The sequence below is a fragment of the Mastacembelus armatus genome, chromosome 16 (assembly GCF_900324485.2).
Source record: "Mastacembelus armatus chromosome 16, fMasArm1.2, whole genome shotgun sequence".
NCBI classification, from domain to species: domain Eukaryota; kingdom Metazoa; phylum Chordata; class Actinopteri; order Synbranchiformes; family Mastacembelidae; genus Mastacembelus; species Mastacembelus armatus.
The window spans coordinates 7,970,921-7,986,967 of record NC_046648.1 but is presented as its reverse complement, the minus strand read 5'-3'; the positions used below and the strand labels follow the sequence as shown (position 1 = coordinate 7,986,967).

The window sequence follows — 16,047 nt, the reverse complement described above, 5'->3', positions numbered from 1 at the left end:
CCTGTACTCCCCTCATTTGTCCGAAACAATGTGTCTAAGAGAATGCATGGAAAGTTTTCAGAATAAATATGCTTCATAAATAAATAGTGCTGGAATGTATTTTATGAAGACTGTCACTAGTCTTGTGTGAGAATTATTTAGCAGCAATAGAAAATGTAACACCAATTTGAATAGTTTACATAAATGTTCATAAATACATAAATATATTAACACCTCTACTGCTGTCCCTTCTGCATCAATTCTCCAGCCACCTCTGATGCTATTGGAGACAAGGAATGCAGTACACCAGAAAGCTGCTCAGATGAAGGGATGCATTGCAGTTTGATGAGGCTGGAAAATAACTAGCAATGCCAGAAAATGGGACTTGATGATTGTGGGAGACAGGAGTGAGACTTCATGTGATTAGGTGCAAACTAAAGCTGGATTGCAAGAAATTGCTGCGACTTGGAAAGGCGAGAGAGAATTGGAACAAACAGTACTCCACTCCTTTACTCACTTTTTTTTTTTTTTCTTTTTCTACTGAACTCTTTGGGCTCGCCCACGGCTGTCATCAAATCTGTAATTCAGAGTGCCAAGCGAATACAGACAGATCCAGCACCTGATGGTATAAGCACAAAGTGGTCTGTGCTCACTTTAATGCTCACATTCTGCACTTCTCTTACTATAGAACTGAGATGAAAAGGAGAGACTGGTATGACCATATTCATATTTTACTTTCACATTTTATTACATTAATAATGTATCACTATGTATTTTTTATACAAAAAGCTACATTATATACAACCTGGTGATATTAGGCTTTTTGTCCATGATATGACCATACTGGGCCCATGCATGAAGAACATTTGAAGTCAAATAATACATTTCTGTAAATGTATCACAATTCTCTGCACCTATGTTGTGTCTTTTCCAGCCTGTTACAACTGAAGTTTATCATGATCGCGGAAATGTTTAGTGCTAAATGCACTAGACTAGACTTTGAAAGATAGCCTTGTGTACTTATATTTCCCTTCTGGTGACCAAATCATCAAATTTGGCCAAAAAAAAGAAAGAAAGAAAAAAAAAAAGAGTGGTATGAGATTACTGGAGTTGGTCCGCTTCTCAAAAAAAAAAAAAAAAACTTCAGTCCGCGTCCAGACTGGTTATTTCAGCCTGCCCACTCTCGCCAAGGAGACACAGCAGCTTCTTATAAGCACTCCTGTGGCACAGATAGACGGATGTATTCAATGAAGAGTACAGCTACAAAACACTTCTAGTTCAATACAGACCACCTGTTTATTGTCTAGACAACTTAAAAATAGTTAAAAAAGGTGACAAATACTTTATGGCTTTGAGGATGCGACTCATGCGCTTGCTCACCTCAAGGCGATGTTCTTACCCAGCCCTCTCTTGTGTTCAGTGTTTCTCAAACTGAGAGACAGACTGGGAATGAGAGCTTGAACCACAGAGGGATCTAAAACAGCCACTGTCTCCAGAACGCTGTATACCTGTCTGTCATAGACTCCTTCATTCTCCTCCACAAATGACCTAAGAGCATCACAGGGAGGAAAACTGAAAACCATGAAAGACTGAAAAAGACTTGAATATAATATACATACTATGCCTATAATGCCTGTGGTGCTTCTGGTGTATGACACTACACAGCCTATAATACAGGTGCAGATATTTACTGGCAGACATTATTGTCAATTACCGCAAGACAGAAATCATCTGGTCGCACAGTCCCTCTCTGGAAACAGCAGCACAACGCTCCACCACAAGCTGTAAGGCATCTGTGCTTGTCTTCTTCACTGCACAGAAAAACACACACTATCATTAGATGGCCATTCATTGCTTACTATAAACACAAAATTGATTGTCCAAATGTGTTTTTTCTATATAATTTGCCCTATAGTGAGCACAGCTAAAAACCGTAAGCATTAGGGATGTTTGCCATCATCTCTTTGGTACAATTATGGCATTTATGAAGTTAATAAAAATGAAGTTTAAAAAAAAAAAAAATGCACTTGTCTTGGTCAGATTCATTTTGAAAATCATTTGTTGTGATTAAGCAGAACACAAATGTACTGTTTTCACTGCTACATTAAAGATACCTTCAGGTTATTTACTAAACCCTGGTGCTTAGAGTAGCTCAGGTAAAGGTTCCCTGTCTGTATGTCATAAGAAGCAAAGCATTGCTTGCTCTTTCTGTTGTGAGACAATAAGTTCCAGATCCCAGACTTATGACAAACATATCCTGAAGATCAGTCCAAGCTACACTAAGCACAGAATGAGCCAAAGGACCCCAACTCTATGGAAACACTCATCACAATGTAGATAACTGACTTTCCAATCTTCAGATGGTTGTGTGTAAAGCACAAGCATCACTGACCCTGCGGTTCGTTGACCAGCATCATGCAGCGCAGCAGAGCCGGGAGGGCCAGAGTGAGGACGGCGGGATCTGAGTCTCTGTTTCGTCTCAGAAGCTCCAATAGCAACATGAGGACTGAAGTAAGGCGAGGTGGAGGGGCATGACCTTTGAACTGTAGGAAGTTCTCACTGTCAAATCAGAAAGGGAGAATTCCAAAAACTGTGAACATGATTTGCTGTAACAGAAAAAAGTGATTGATAACCAGAATATGCCTGTGATGATATGATTAAAATTGCAGCAAGTAAAAAGATATTGAGTCCAAGCTGACATTTTTCTGTTTGATTTCTTCCTGTTTGGCCTTGAATTACTGCTGGTTAACTCACTCCTATGCATGCATTGATTTGTTGGGCTGGAGCCACCCAAATGCAATCTGGGTATTAAATTCATGGCAAAGCCAGGTGGGGCATCAGTGCTAGAGACGTACCAAAGCACCTCCAGGATGGTCCTCCTCAGTGCTGACCCCCGGGGAGTTGGGATGGATTCACAGGCACCCAGAAGCACCGGGTGGTTAGCAATGTCACCCATGGAAGGCGAGTCGGGAAGGAAATGGTCTAGATATCTGCAGGTAACAGAGCGGAGCTGCTGCTTCAGGTAGGCTCCCTGAGATTGTGACACACTGGAAGCTACTGACAGACCCTGCAGGAGAACACAGTAAAGGTGTCCAAATGGAAATGTGAACAAATTTTAGACAGATGAGTGGTGAAGGCCTTTTGTTTCATGGCACTTTTCTTTTTCGTGGAACCTGACACCTTCAGGCCTGTTGTGTTTCAATGCGCAATATATGTTTGTTCCAACCTGTAGATACAGTGGCAGGCTGTCCCTGAGAGCTTTATCTTGCAGTTTGAGGTTGTGAGGCAGCAGCAGCCCATCCACGATGCGGAACAGCAGCTGCTGGGCTTTAGATGTGGCCAGCAGGGGGCTCCAGTGTTTTACTATGCAGCCTGGGTCATACACAATAGAGACAAATCTAGGATTCAGTCAGATTCACAACTGCAATAGTTACTTACTTGGAACACACTGTACAAACAAAAAAAACTGTGCATTGTAAATTGTGGTTGAGGTATATGATATTTAAACGTACCAACAGCCCAGTAAGCCAGCTGTAGTCCTTCTTTGTTCTTACTGACCAGGGAGGGTTTAATGTGTTTCAAGATGTCTCCAATGTAGTCCAGAGCCCTGGTCACCATGGCGGCACGCTCAGATAAAGCCTGCAGTCCATTGTATACACTGCCTACAGCCTGACACCACAACAAAACAGACAGCAAGAGAAACGGATGGAAAGATTTGCATGTTATAGCAAAATGTGAAGCACAAACACAGATATGGAAAGATTATTTAAGAATCTGGCAACATAACACTGTGTACTTGTCACCTCTGAGCATGTGTTACCTTGACAAACATCAGCAGGGCAGCAGTGGTCTCCAGCCTGGTGGCTGTGGGCTGGAGGCTGGCTCTCTGCAGAAGACCGTCCACTTCAGGAAGCCTGAGCACCAGTCGGGTCAGCTCACACAACTGCTCCTGCATAGCTCGGCCTAGAAGAATGCAGGAAGGTCATTTACCAAGAAGGTAACAATGTAAGATTTAAAGACACTAGCATAGAAATTGGATAAGTGTGTTTAAAAGCCAGCGCAGATTTGGGGGGAAAAAAATGGCCAATAAATTTGAACTAAAGTACTTTGTGAAACAAATTCTTAAATACACTTGGGTGCAAATTTGCAAAATCCACTGAGATAGCCACTTCTGTATGGCAGAACATTGTAGGGTGAGGATTTACCATATAATTAGTGACATTACCCGTTCTGCTTTCTGAGCCATCTGGGTTCTTGTGAAGGTGTTGCTGCAGGACACATCTGATCCAGGCCCTCACTGACAGAGTTTGGGCCGAACCTGACACAACGCTGCCAGACTCACTGCTCAGTGAGGACACCAGTTCACTGGGAAAGACAATCACTAAACATAAATGGAAAATATGTGAACTATTGGCTTTACTGGTCTATAAAGGAGTATTGAGCCTTCCTTCACAATATGCAGACACAAAGAGGTGAAGGATGAGACTAAAAAGAAGAGAAGAACAAGCCATATACAGTAAGCACAGTTGACATTTAATCCCCCAATGTGCTGAATTGGTTATTTTCTTATGACAGGACAACATCAAGTCATACTTTTTATAATTCAAATATGCATAAACACTGAGATACACTTACCTCTGAAACACTCAGATGCCTCTTCCCATCAGATTCCCTTTGAGTTTACTTAGTTTTTTGTTGTCATTTCATAAAATATTCACATGAATGAAACCCTTACTTCAATTTATAAATTACATATTAGTGCCCAAGAGCCCAACCTGCAGAGAGAGGAGCCTTGGTAGTCTGGTACTTATACACAATGAATACATGCAGTGTCCTTGTTCTGCCCTTATATTCTGGTGTAGTGCCTTAATATCACTTGGCACAGTCTAAAGAGGACCTTTGAGGTTGAAATAGTCACGTTGTTTGGTACCCTTGAGTGTAATTTCGAAGATGCACCACATTTTATATTCTGTTTAGAGGCAAGGTGCAATTTCTTCATTAAAACCTATTTTCATAACACCAAGGACGCTCACTGTCTAATTTATTCATTATATACTTGGCAATATACCTACAGGACTTGCAGAAAAGTGTGGTGCCATATGATGAAGCTTGATAGCTGACAGGACAAAGAAAAGTAAATCATACCAGTCTCACAGAACTTGATGTTTTTCCATCAGGACTGATGAGGTAAAAATGGACTGTGATTGAGGTGCACTCCCAAGGGCTGGATCCTAAAGGATAACTGTACCTGTTTTGGAGCAGATGGGGAAGGTAACGAGTCACCAGAAGAGGGTGAACCATGTCATCCCAGCCAAAACATTGCATGATGGACTGGACTGGGTTAGGTTGAAGGTCTTGAGGGGCAGAGCCAGGCAGATCAAAGGCAAGCAAGGTGAACCCTGAGGAAGACAAAATGAGTTCACTTTTGTGTGAAGTGTCAGTACATGCATGTGTGATCAAAGTGCAAAGCTTGTGTCCCGACTTTCTCGTCTAGATACCTTCTTTCCTATGTTCTCATAATCTTTAAATCCCTAAAATCATCTTATCCTCCTCCCTAACTACTAATGGACTTCTGTCTGTGATTTCTGTCTCTGCATTCATGTAAAATGTTGCCATTAATTCAAAATGGTCAGTACCAGCCATTACAAATCCAAAACAGTTCAAAGGTTGTCCCCATCCTAACATGTTGAGGTTACTGACCTGCAGCAGCATCTGCCAGCTGTGCTGGAGGGGTCTGTGAGAGGCGTAGGCTGCGGAGGAAGGGGAAGAAATGCACCCATAGTGCTCCTGCTACCGCTAGGTGGCGCTCTTTCACCACACTGCTGGAAACAGGGGCCCAGGCCAAGGTAGGTGCTGACTGGACACTGCGCTGATAGATCCGTCTAGAAGGACATACACACACATCCAGAAAGTAGGTAAACAAATCTAACTGATGCAAAACCCAAACACATTGCTGTCTCTTGTGTACAACACTCATACCCCCCAACTCCTCCCTCTACTTTCTCAAATCCTTTTGCTCCCCTGTTCCTCTCTTTTACTTCTTCTTCATGTACTTTCCCTCTCTTCTCTCCTGGGGGATTACAGGGTGCGGCGGTGTGCTTCAGTGTGGAGCAGAGCTAGGTGGAAGTAGAGGTGGGGAAGGAAACGAGGATATTATAGCCATAGAGTGGAGCCTAATGCTGATCCCCTGTACACAGACTATACTTTGGCTCTTCTGGCTCATCCCTGGCCCCAGCCACTACCACAGCCCCACAGTGGCTGGCATTAGCCCAGATAAGCAGCTGAAGGAGCTGTAATCTCATTTAGACTGGAGATGATCCTCCTGCCCCACTCATTCACCCAGATGGGGGTGTCGGGATGGGGTGTGCTGGGAGAGGAGGAAAAAGGAACCAGCAAATGCCCTCGTCCAATCCTATCCTCAACCACACACGCTAGTCTGCTGCTATGGTATACACACATACATACACACACACCTCAACGGTACATTCCCTTCCAGCAAGGTTGCATCTAATCCAGAGAGAGCTGAAACAATCGATTAGAGTCTGAATTCATTAGCCTCGTTACTACTGCGGAATGGGCCTTTCACACCCATCAGCCTTCATTGTACAAGACATCGTCAGAGACCCCACTTAATCCTCCTCACTGTGGCTTCTTACCATGTGTACACACAAACACACATACACCAACACACCATTAGGGATCCAGTTTAAACTTTCCCCTGGCTGCATCCAACATAACAGACATTAAATAAAAAACACAGCATCCTAGCAATGACAGACACATATTAAACAGTAGAGCAAAAAAAAAAAAAAACAAAACAAAAAAAAAAAAAACCAACAAAAACAAACCCTGATTTTACCTTCTCTTATGAGAAGTTTAGAAACTGTTACATTTATACAAAATGTATAAATGTAACAGTTTCTAAACTTCTCATAAGACACCAAACAGTATTTGTGCTTGACATTAAAAATAAAGGTTCAATATCCAGAACATGTTCTAAATGCTCATAAAGGAAGACGCTTCACAGGCAGGCTTTTATTTTATAAAGCCAGGAAGATGGGGATTAATTGTTTGTAGCAAAAACCCATCCAACAGTGTGTGCCAGTGCCAGCTCACCTCATCAACTAGTGCCGCCACTACCACCCTCCCACAACAGAGGGTCATGGGAAGGAATCAGACTGAGGAATTATGCTGGCACTGGCTTCTTGCCTCAGCACCATGGCAATAGCTATCAAGAGTGAATGTTCAGACCCTCCGCTGTCTTAGCCATTGGCAGAATAATTCTCTTAATGTGTGCAGATTCCACACGGCTCTTAATAGACATAATGATGCACAGGCTAAATTTGCCAGGCTACATAATTACCCATTAATTGTGTCACAGAAAAGGCATTAATCACAAAGCGATACCCAGAATTGCCAGGCAGAAGAATTATGTTTAATTTGGCAGGACGGACTGGAAAGAGACAGCATGGTATTTTTTTTTATTTTTTTATTTGGTTAAATGGGTCAGTGTCTGTCCAGGCCATAACACAGAGGGCCTCTGGGAGTTCTCCTCTTCTTCCCTCTCTCCTTGGCCATTAATGTGCAAATGTGTGCCCTCCAACCCTGACATCTGAGATGGGAAGTTTGGGAATTAACAAAGCTAACGACATACCATGTTATCGGAGCCCGGCACGGAAATAAGAGAACTGCATGCATGGGTTACCGTTTCACTTTTGGTGTGTGGGCAGGTGTGTAGGTTTGTGTGTGTGCAGGGTGGAGAAGGTAGAACGTTTACACCAGAGAATTAAAGCAATCATACACTTACATGAAAGAGTGAGAGTGCTCAGTAACCCTCAACTTTCTGAAGTCCTTATACCTGTGTTTCAGCTCATTTGTTAACCTTTTGTAAGTCATATCAATATAAAGCAATGATAGCAGATTTTCAGGGCTTACTAAAACTCCACATGAACACAGTACATATAGTTACAGAAAAAGTATTTGAGTAATCACATCCACAAATGTAGGATCAATAGTTCTTTGGAACTATAGCTTTTTGTGCAATGTGAAGGTTTAAAACTATCCTATGCTAGATGCCCAGCCCCAGATGAATGACAATGGCACTAATTAACTGTGGATCATATTAGAGCAATTCAGCAGCTAAAGAGTCAAACTGCTTCCCTCAAGAGTTTGTGGAGACAAAAAACTCCATGAAGAGTGAAATTTCAATCTACATTAGCCAGGTAGCCACACACGACAGAAAATGACAGAAATCAAAAACAGTTTGCCCCAACAACTTCAGGTGATAATAGGCCAATACATATTTTCCAGTTTGTTTGGAGGTTTTTGACAATTTTAAATGATAATGGAGTAGAGCAGTGTTTGATCAAATGTATCAATGTACTGTATCGATGCTTGACTTTAGTTTCCTAAAGGAAATTTTAGCACTTGTTTCCATTGCTCAGTTGTGATAAATCTGCATCATGAATAAAATTAGGCAAACTAAGTTTTTTACAGGATAATAAGGACGACTTGCTATTATTATTGGTTGACTAGAAAGGAAAGGGTTATTGTAAACGTAAAGGCTGGCAAGCAAGGTGACACTGAGGTCTTTAACACCTGATCTGACTCAGATTATTCTAGTGAGCAGTAAAGATCACACATCATTTTTCACTCCATAACTTAACAGTCTCACTTAACTTCTGTCTGCTGTTGTCACTGTTCCCACTCCTACCTACCCCCCCCAATAAGCAGAGACTGTGTCAGCAGTGGCTTTCTGACTTTCTGCTGGGGTTGCTCATGTAATGAACACCCATGTCCTACAGCTGAACCCATGCTAACGCGCAGTCTCTCAACACGGCACAGCACTAATGCTGTTCCCGTGACCACAGGAGGGTCCATGGAGCTCCCGTGGGTCTGTAACTCTACTCAGGGATCCAGGAATACCTGATGAGGGTGACCTGGGGGCCACAAGACCTCCTGAGACTAACGGGGAGCCTGAGGGCCATACAAGGTCTGTACAGACACTAATTCTATCTGGCAGCACAATTCATCTATTGTCAGTACTAGAAGTGGGTGGACACTGGGTTGGGATGAGCAGATGAGATCACTCTCCTCTGCTGTGGCCACTTATCAGATTTTAATAAAGGCTTAACTTGGCTTTGGCCAGGAAACATTTGTCTGAACGTCTCTACTACCAGCGTGGGAACAGTTATGAGTCAAAGAGAGGAATGAGAGAATCTGGTGAATATTTACACCAGGTGTCTCACCTGAGCTGGGATAGGACGATCTGAAGAAAGCCAAGGGCAGAATTCAGCTCTGATTGGCTACAAGCAGGCAGCAACCAGTCAAACCCGTCGCTTAGCAGCTTCTCCTCTGACAGGCTGAGACTAGTACTCGTCTCAAAAACCTCAGCCACACCCTCAAGATAGGAGCCAAGCGGTCCCCAGAGCGCAAGTCTGCGAGATACCTCTGTGGTTTTATCGTAGAATTCTTTGGCCATCTCATTAAAGGAAGAAGCCAGCCAACTAGCCTGGGCACCAACATCCAGACCCCTCTCCTGGAGTGAAAAAAAAACAAACATTAGAACTGGTAAAATCTATGAAATTGTACATTTCAAAATGATCATTATCAACCAAAATACCTGGAACAACAATAGCAATGACAGCTGTCCTCTCCAGACCAGGGTGCGGTGTCCTGGGGGACAGTTAGAAGGAAGGAAGCCCAGCAGCTCACAGGCTCTGCTGGCCACATCTTCCAGCTCTACCTGTCGGGCCACGACGAGAAACAGCAGTAGGAAGTTCATGAGGCCCGCTTCTGACAACTCCTGCATCTTCTTTTGTGAGAACTTGGAGTAAATCCTGGAAACATAAATAATAATGGAGGTAAGACCATGTCTAATCGACAGTATCGCTTAGCTCAAGAGAAGGATAACTTGCTTTATTTCAATTATTGCTATACTTCCATTGACCAACTCATCACAGCTTATTTGTTCTTCAGAAGCTCCTAACTTTAAAAAGCTGCCTAACTGAACTTTCCACTCCCACCATGCACCCCACTACCAGCCTCCATCACCCTCTCTGCTCCAGGGTAGAGGCTGAGCTGCCCAACCAATGTGTGTCCAGCGTGTATGTGTGTGAGAGAGAGAGAAAGAAAAGGCGAGAGAGGGAGGAAGAATAGAGAACCACCCAGCACGTTTTTAGATCCTGCGGGCACTGTGGAGAAATGCCTTTAAAGATCATGTTAAATGTCAGAGACACTCAGACACACAGCAGTAGGCGCTTGGTCCCTCTCTACAGCCAAACCAATTTACTGCAACACCAGAGAAAGATCAATAATACCACACACACGCATTGCCACACATTCAACTTACTGTTTGCTCGCCTGGCAGGCAGCCCCCCCCCCCCTTCTCCATCCTACCTCCCAAACACAAATGCAGCCCACACAGGTGAGTAGAGCTGCTGTGTGGGTCAAAACACAAACAATGAGCATCCCAAGACAAACTCAGTGTAAGAAGTATGACTCATATCAACGAGTGGAGTACAACGAGAGAGCAACTGAGAAAGACCAGGTTAACACCAAAATCAGCTTAGCTACACACACAGAGGACTGTAAAGGGAGAAGGTGGCCAACCATGCAGGCAGAGTGTGAATGAGGGAAGGGAGATTTAAATAGATGAATGAATAATATGTAACAGGGATATAAGTAGCACGCTGGGAGGCAGCAGAGGGGATTTCTGTGTTCTCCCAACCTGTCTTTCTGTTTGTTTATTCTGGACAGCTTTTTTTTTCCGGAGGCAAGCAGATGCTTCTAACTCCCGGCATTGGAGATCAACATGCTCACAGTCAATTCCATTAATGTGGTCTTCGCGGTTGTCCCGCAGAGCCCGACCAGGAGTGGGAATGTCGCCGAAACGTTGCATTCTGCACGCCCCACAACTCCTGAAGAGGAGGAGGTACTGGTGACAGCTTTGGTGGAGCGAGGTGGAGGGTAGATCTGGACCTGTCCCAGCCCCAGACCCACCCTGGCTGTTGCCAGACTGGCTACCATCCGCATCCCCCTGTTCCCCACTACCCAAGCTCCTCTCTATCCGTGTTGGAAACCAACACAGCTTTGTTAAGGCGAATTAACCGCCATGCTCGTTAGCTAATTAGCCTCGATGTCTGCCGTGCTACTGAGCACATTCCAGACAGAGGGAAGTCATTAGGCGGATTTATCTCAGGCTGGCTCTCTCTGGCACCCAGCCGGCCTGGGATATGGAATAGTCCAGCGCTCAGTTCTGATATGTACACCAGCTTCTGATGTTTTCTCTTACTTTCCTTCACAAAGACATACACAATACCTCTATCAACAGCCTCACACATTCTGAAACGATGTCACTGCTCTAGGGAGCAGGTGCACTGTGTGTATGTGTGTGTGTGCTCATTGGTAGGAGGCTTCTTGGCTTTGGTATGTGCTGAAGAGCAGGTGGTTGACTCCTGAGACACCTGCTCCAATGGGGGCCCTGAGTAAATATCAAAGGCACACTGGGAAATTGCGGTACACCTGGCATGCACACAAACAAGACAGAAATGCATGACAGTATGCAAACACACATGTGGTTTGTGTATCCATGGAGGTATTCCCACACTCCCACACAAACACAAATCAAAACACAGCCCACTAAGAACATCACACATTAGAAGATCAACAGGGAGAAGGAAAAAAAAGAATCACAAAGGCTGCACCTGATTAGTAATACTTTTTCACAGCCTGCACCTGTATGTACTCTATATGGTGTTGAGATGACTCGATGGCTGTGAAACATACTTTTCATGGTGAAAGTGGTGGAGGGAGAACCACAAAGCCTCAGAGGCTCTCTATCCTTACCTCCCTTTGATCTGTCTCTGTGAGGCTCCCCCAGCCCTGTCCTGGACTAGGCACAGGGCCAACACTCGAAGAAAAATGTGGAAAGAGTTGGCAGAGCGGTAGAGCTGGGTGTGCCCTGGAGAGTGAAGGGGAGATGGGGTGCTGCAGCTGTGGGCCTGCTCCAAAAGAGCCAGAGGGGTTTTACACAATGTGCCCAGGCCAGACATCCCGAGCCAGGGCACGGTGAATGAGGCGCTCTGGTGAAAAGGAACAGAAGACATTGTCTTTACAGGTGGTGGTTATAATCTATAGGAAAATATGTGGCATAACCAGAAATCAACCTTTTTATTAAAATCACAAACAAATATGTGCTGTAAAAAAGTAACAAATATAATGGAACACATAATTATCTAACTATGAGAATGACAGCAACAAAGCAGAAACACAATAGACACAAAGAAATGAAAGATCATCTAAAAATGGTGGAAATATGACCTGACTGTAGCCGATATGGTTAAAATGAGGTAGAGTAACACATCAACTTATATCACCTCTATCACGGAACCACAGTACTTCAAGTCCTCACCAGATTCTTACTGTAGTAGTCCCAAAGAGTGGAGACAGCGCTGGTGCTCGGCTCCCACAGCAGACAGAGACTAAGACAGCAGTGGACATGCATCCTAACCTGCTCCTCTGCTAAACCTCCCTGTTATTACACACAGTGTTTAATGTAATACACAAACTAGTAAACTGTGAAAAAAAAACAAAAAAAAAAACTGTATAACAAACAAACAATTCATCTGCAAAGTTACAAATGAGTTATAATTGAAGGTGTGCTGACCTTGGGGTTACATGTTAACCTAAGCAACTCCTCCACAAATGTCCAGTTATCACCAAGATGTTTCTGTGGATACAGATAAAGTGAGATGACATTTTTACAATTAATATGTATACATAGTTATTTATCATACTCGAGTTCTAATGTTCTGAATGAATGAAAAGTTACTGTCATCATCAGTCTCAGACTTTTCAGTATTCCACAGTTCTTTGTTGCGCTGCATAAAACCTGGGCCTCAAAATCAATTGTAACATCTGCAGGTAATAATAATATGATTCTCGGCCACTTACCTCTTTCTGGATTGTGCCGTTACAACTGTACTGGCCTAACATTGCTAAATGAGTGACCAGCCACCAAGTGAATCCCAGAGGGTCTTTACAGTGAGTGGGCAGGCCACTGAACTGTTCAGCAACAGGTTTCCCTGAAACCAGAGGCCTCAGCACAGAGTTCATATAACTCCAAAAAGACTAGAGGGACAGTGGGAAACACACTGGTTAATTTGGTAATGGCAAAGGCACAGAGTCATTTTATTGCACATGTGTTAAAAGTGTGTGCCTAGGTGTTACCTGTGTGTGCAACACTTTATTCCTTGATTCCAGAAGGTGCATGAGTAGGACCCACAGCTCTTTGGTGCAGGAACAAAGGTAGTGATGGCTACTGAGAGCCTCTGTAGGCCGCACCTAGAAATCAACAATTTAACATAGTAAGCTACCACCTGTAGCTCCATTTAACACTGAAATATATTTAGCACACTATATTTGCTACGCAGTTTCTTTTACCTGGGTACTTAATATTAGTTAAACTAATGCTAAAATTCAGTTAAAAATACCAGCATTGCAGCGCAACTGTAGAATATACTGAGTTATGGGAAGACTCAAACCTTGTTGTATTTGCCTATGGCTAGACCAGTAAGGTCACACAGCAGACTGCACAGGTGTTCTTCAAACAGGCTGGTATCAGTCAGATTCTCCCCTGTCAGATTCACAAACTGGTGGGCGTACACCACCTGGCCTGGAGAAAACAAAAGGTAAAATCATATAAAGCCCATTTCTATTAGAATTATTCACTATAATACACTGAATACCCTTTTTACATTTCTTTTGTTTTATTTTCCTAATTTCTGGTGCAAGGACCAGACAACTACCTTGCATCTTCTGACCAAGTAGGTGAAGGATCTCCAAGACTGACCAGTGGATGTCAAGATGAAGATGTAACAAATGCCAAGAGGGAGGAAAAATCTGTGGAGGAATGCAGAGTAGCAAGTTTAGTATCAGAAAGGTTGTCTGGGTGGTGGAGGACCATGTGAAAACTCATGAGCCACTCCTCCTTTTTTGGCCCCTTATACCTTAAGTACAGATATGCGATCCACACCTTTAATGCACCTTTTTCTAAGCCCTACTTCCTTTATTGTACAACTTGATACCAATGAACTGCATTACTCATATCATATCTATGCGAGAATTAGGTCTATGCAGGCTAACTGACATTCATCAGTACCTTTCCCTGGTTCTGTATAGTGAAGGCACTCTGTACTTTGGATGTTAGGTCTTTGAGTCGTCCTGTGAGGAGAGTGATGCCAAACAGCTCCTCTAGAATAGAAGAGGGGAGCTGAGCTTCCAGTTCTTCATAGGGATGGGATGGACCTCCGTCGAGGTAGCTGGAAAGCTCTAGATACCTAACGAGATGTAAATAGACATGCATATCTACATGAAAACCAAAGTAAAAGCAGGAGAATGTATGACATTATAACAAAGATAAAAACAAATAATTTGAAATATTTGAAATAAAAGAGGCAGGATTACCTGTGCACGAAGACTTTGACATACTGAAGAAATGAAACACACTGCTGTCTGAGGTCCTCTGCTTCATAGTGAAGATTTCCTGCTTGACCTAAGACAATTGACAGATGTAGTGGACACTATTAATAATTTTTACATAGAAGATGCCCACTGTGTCATAACAGACATGGCCCAAACACTAGATTTGAACCTATGCATGAAAATAGCCTCATTGTTAGTTGGATTATGAATTGCATATCCATATGTATATGTACAAGCTTACCAAAGTCATGTGAACTGGACTGCACCAAGGTTTCCAACCTGTAAACCTTCTGCCTGGAATATAAAAGAAAGCAAATAAGTAAGTGAATGACATGGTCTTCTTTCATAAACACAAATTAGGCATATAGTTGAAAAATTACTAAGAATAATCACATCACTAAGCTTTTGTTGTCATATAGAATGTTCACATTAGGGTGGTGGCAGCAAAAATAATTTACTACAAAAACACTGTTTGTGAAAAAACTTGCAAAGCTATTGACTTACCTGAACAGAGAAAAGAGTAGCTTTGTAGATTCCACCAGTGCTGTCTCTGTTACCCAGGGGAAGCCAAAAATCTCCACTGTGTCGCCCTCATAATCTGCAGGGGCTGGGTCAAGATGCAACAGCAACCTACAGAAAAGAAAGACTTTATTTGCTAAGGATTATCGGACACTGAAAATTCTGATGGCACGACATTATAATGGAAGTGACTGGAATTTCATTTGTGGTGTGCACCAAAACTGACCATTTTCACTGGGACTATTTCCCTGACACCTTACAGTGACTATACCGTTTCAGAGAGCCTCTAGCAGCGTATCCCTCTGTGGACAGGGCTTCAGTGGGGACATCCTTCGTTTCAGAGCAGCAGAAGCATGGTGGTCGGGCTGGTATCAGTTCACAGAGGCTGTCTGATGCAAACGGGGATACTGGTGGAGTGAGGGACTGGCTGAAATCATCTTCCATCCTGTTAGTGCAGAATCACTACTTAAAGAAACAAACAAACAAAAACATTAAATGATGGTGACACGAAAGTTTATATGAGACAGATTATAATCTCACTTAAACTAAACTTTAAAACCCAACTAACAAGTGACGTAACTTACTTAAAAACTACAACAAGCTAACTTAGCGTAGCGTTAAATATCACCATTAGTTAGGTGAGCTAAGCAGCTGGCTACCGTTACCGCATTTCATGATGCAGTTTACAAGATAGACGTAACGTTATGTGAAACTACCCGCAGTAATTTAAAAGATTTGAATCATTTAGTTCTTTACCACTTGTAATTGCATGTTTATACGACGACATCATGCAACTCCTCTAAATGTTAACATTTTACTGGTTGCTGCTCCTGTTACAAGAAGCTGGTGTCAATAATATGAGATTGTGTTCTTTAACACGGACTAACTAAACACATCCCAGCCCCCAGAGAAACGCAAGTATTCAAAGCACTGATAAATCTTGTACCTCGGCTTGTTACGTGGAGTTCAGTCTGTAAATCTAAATCAAATCATGAAGATGACACCGTCTTCGTCCTCGCTGCTCGCCTGTTTGGATTTTCCATCTCTCCCGCGCACTCAAAACGC

General features: G+C 43.0%; 1 protein-coding gene across 2 annotated transcripts; it reads right to left on the bottom strand.

Annotated features, from left to right (window-relative positions):
• Positions 1 to 5: 5 nt before the first annotated feature.
• mms22l (MMS22-like, DNA repair protein) lies at positions 6 to 16,045 on the bottom strand. 2 transcript variants are annotated; one of them, XM_026294067.1, is made up of 26 exons: positions 15,929 to 16,045; positions 15,254 to 15,444; positions 14,968 to 15,093; positions 14,705 to 14,757; positions 14,446 to 14,533; positions 14,141 to 14,318; positions 13,788 to 13,881; positions 13,524 to 13,654; positions 13,210 to 13,323; positions 12,934 to 13,110; positions 12,647 to 12,709; positions 12,392 to 12,511; positions 11,827 to 12,062; positions 9,602 to 9,818; positions 9,228 to 9,517; positions 5,680 to 5,861; positions 5,228 to 5,378; positions 4,205 to 4,344; positions 3,800 to 3,942; positions 3,492 to 3,648; positions 3,206 to 3,351; positions 2,835 to 3,046; positions 2,372 to 2,538; positions 1,694 to 1,790; positions 1,360 to 1,527; positions 6 to 1,198 (listed from the first exon to the last, which is right to left on the bottom strand). In XM_026294067.1, exons 2-26 carry the CDS (start codon positions 15,424 to 15,426, stop codon positions 1,123 to 1,125), a joined length of 3,699 nt encoding a protein of 1,232 aa, XP_026149852.1. In that variant the 5' UTR covers positions 15,427 to 15,444; positions 15,929 to 16,045; the 3' UTR covers positions 6 to 1,122. The 2 variants fall into 2 exon arrangements, with proteins under 2 accessions (XP_026149852.1, XP_026149851.1); XM_026294066.1 differs by having other exon boundaries at positions 15,254 to 15,447; positions 15,929 to 16,032.
• Between the last annotated feature and the right edge of the window lie 2 nt (positions 16,046 to 16,047).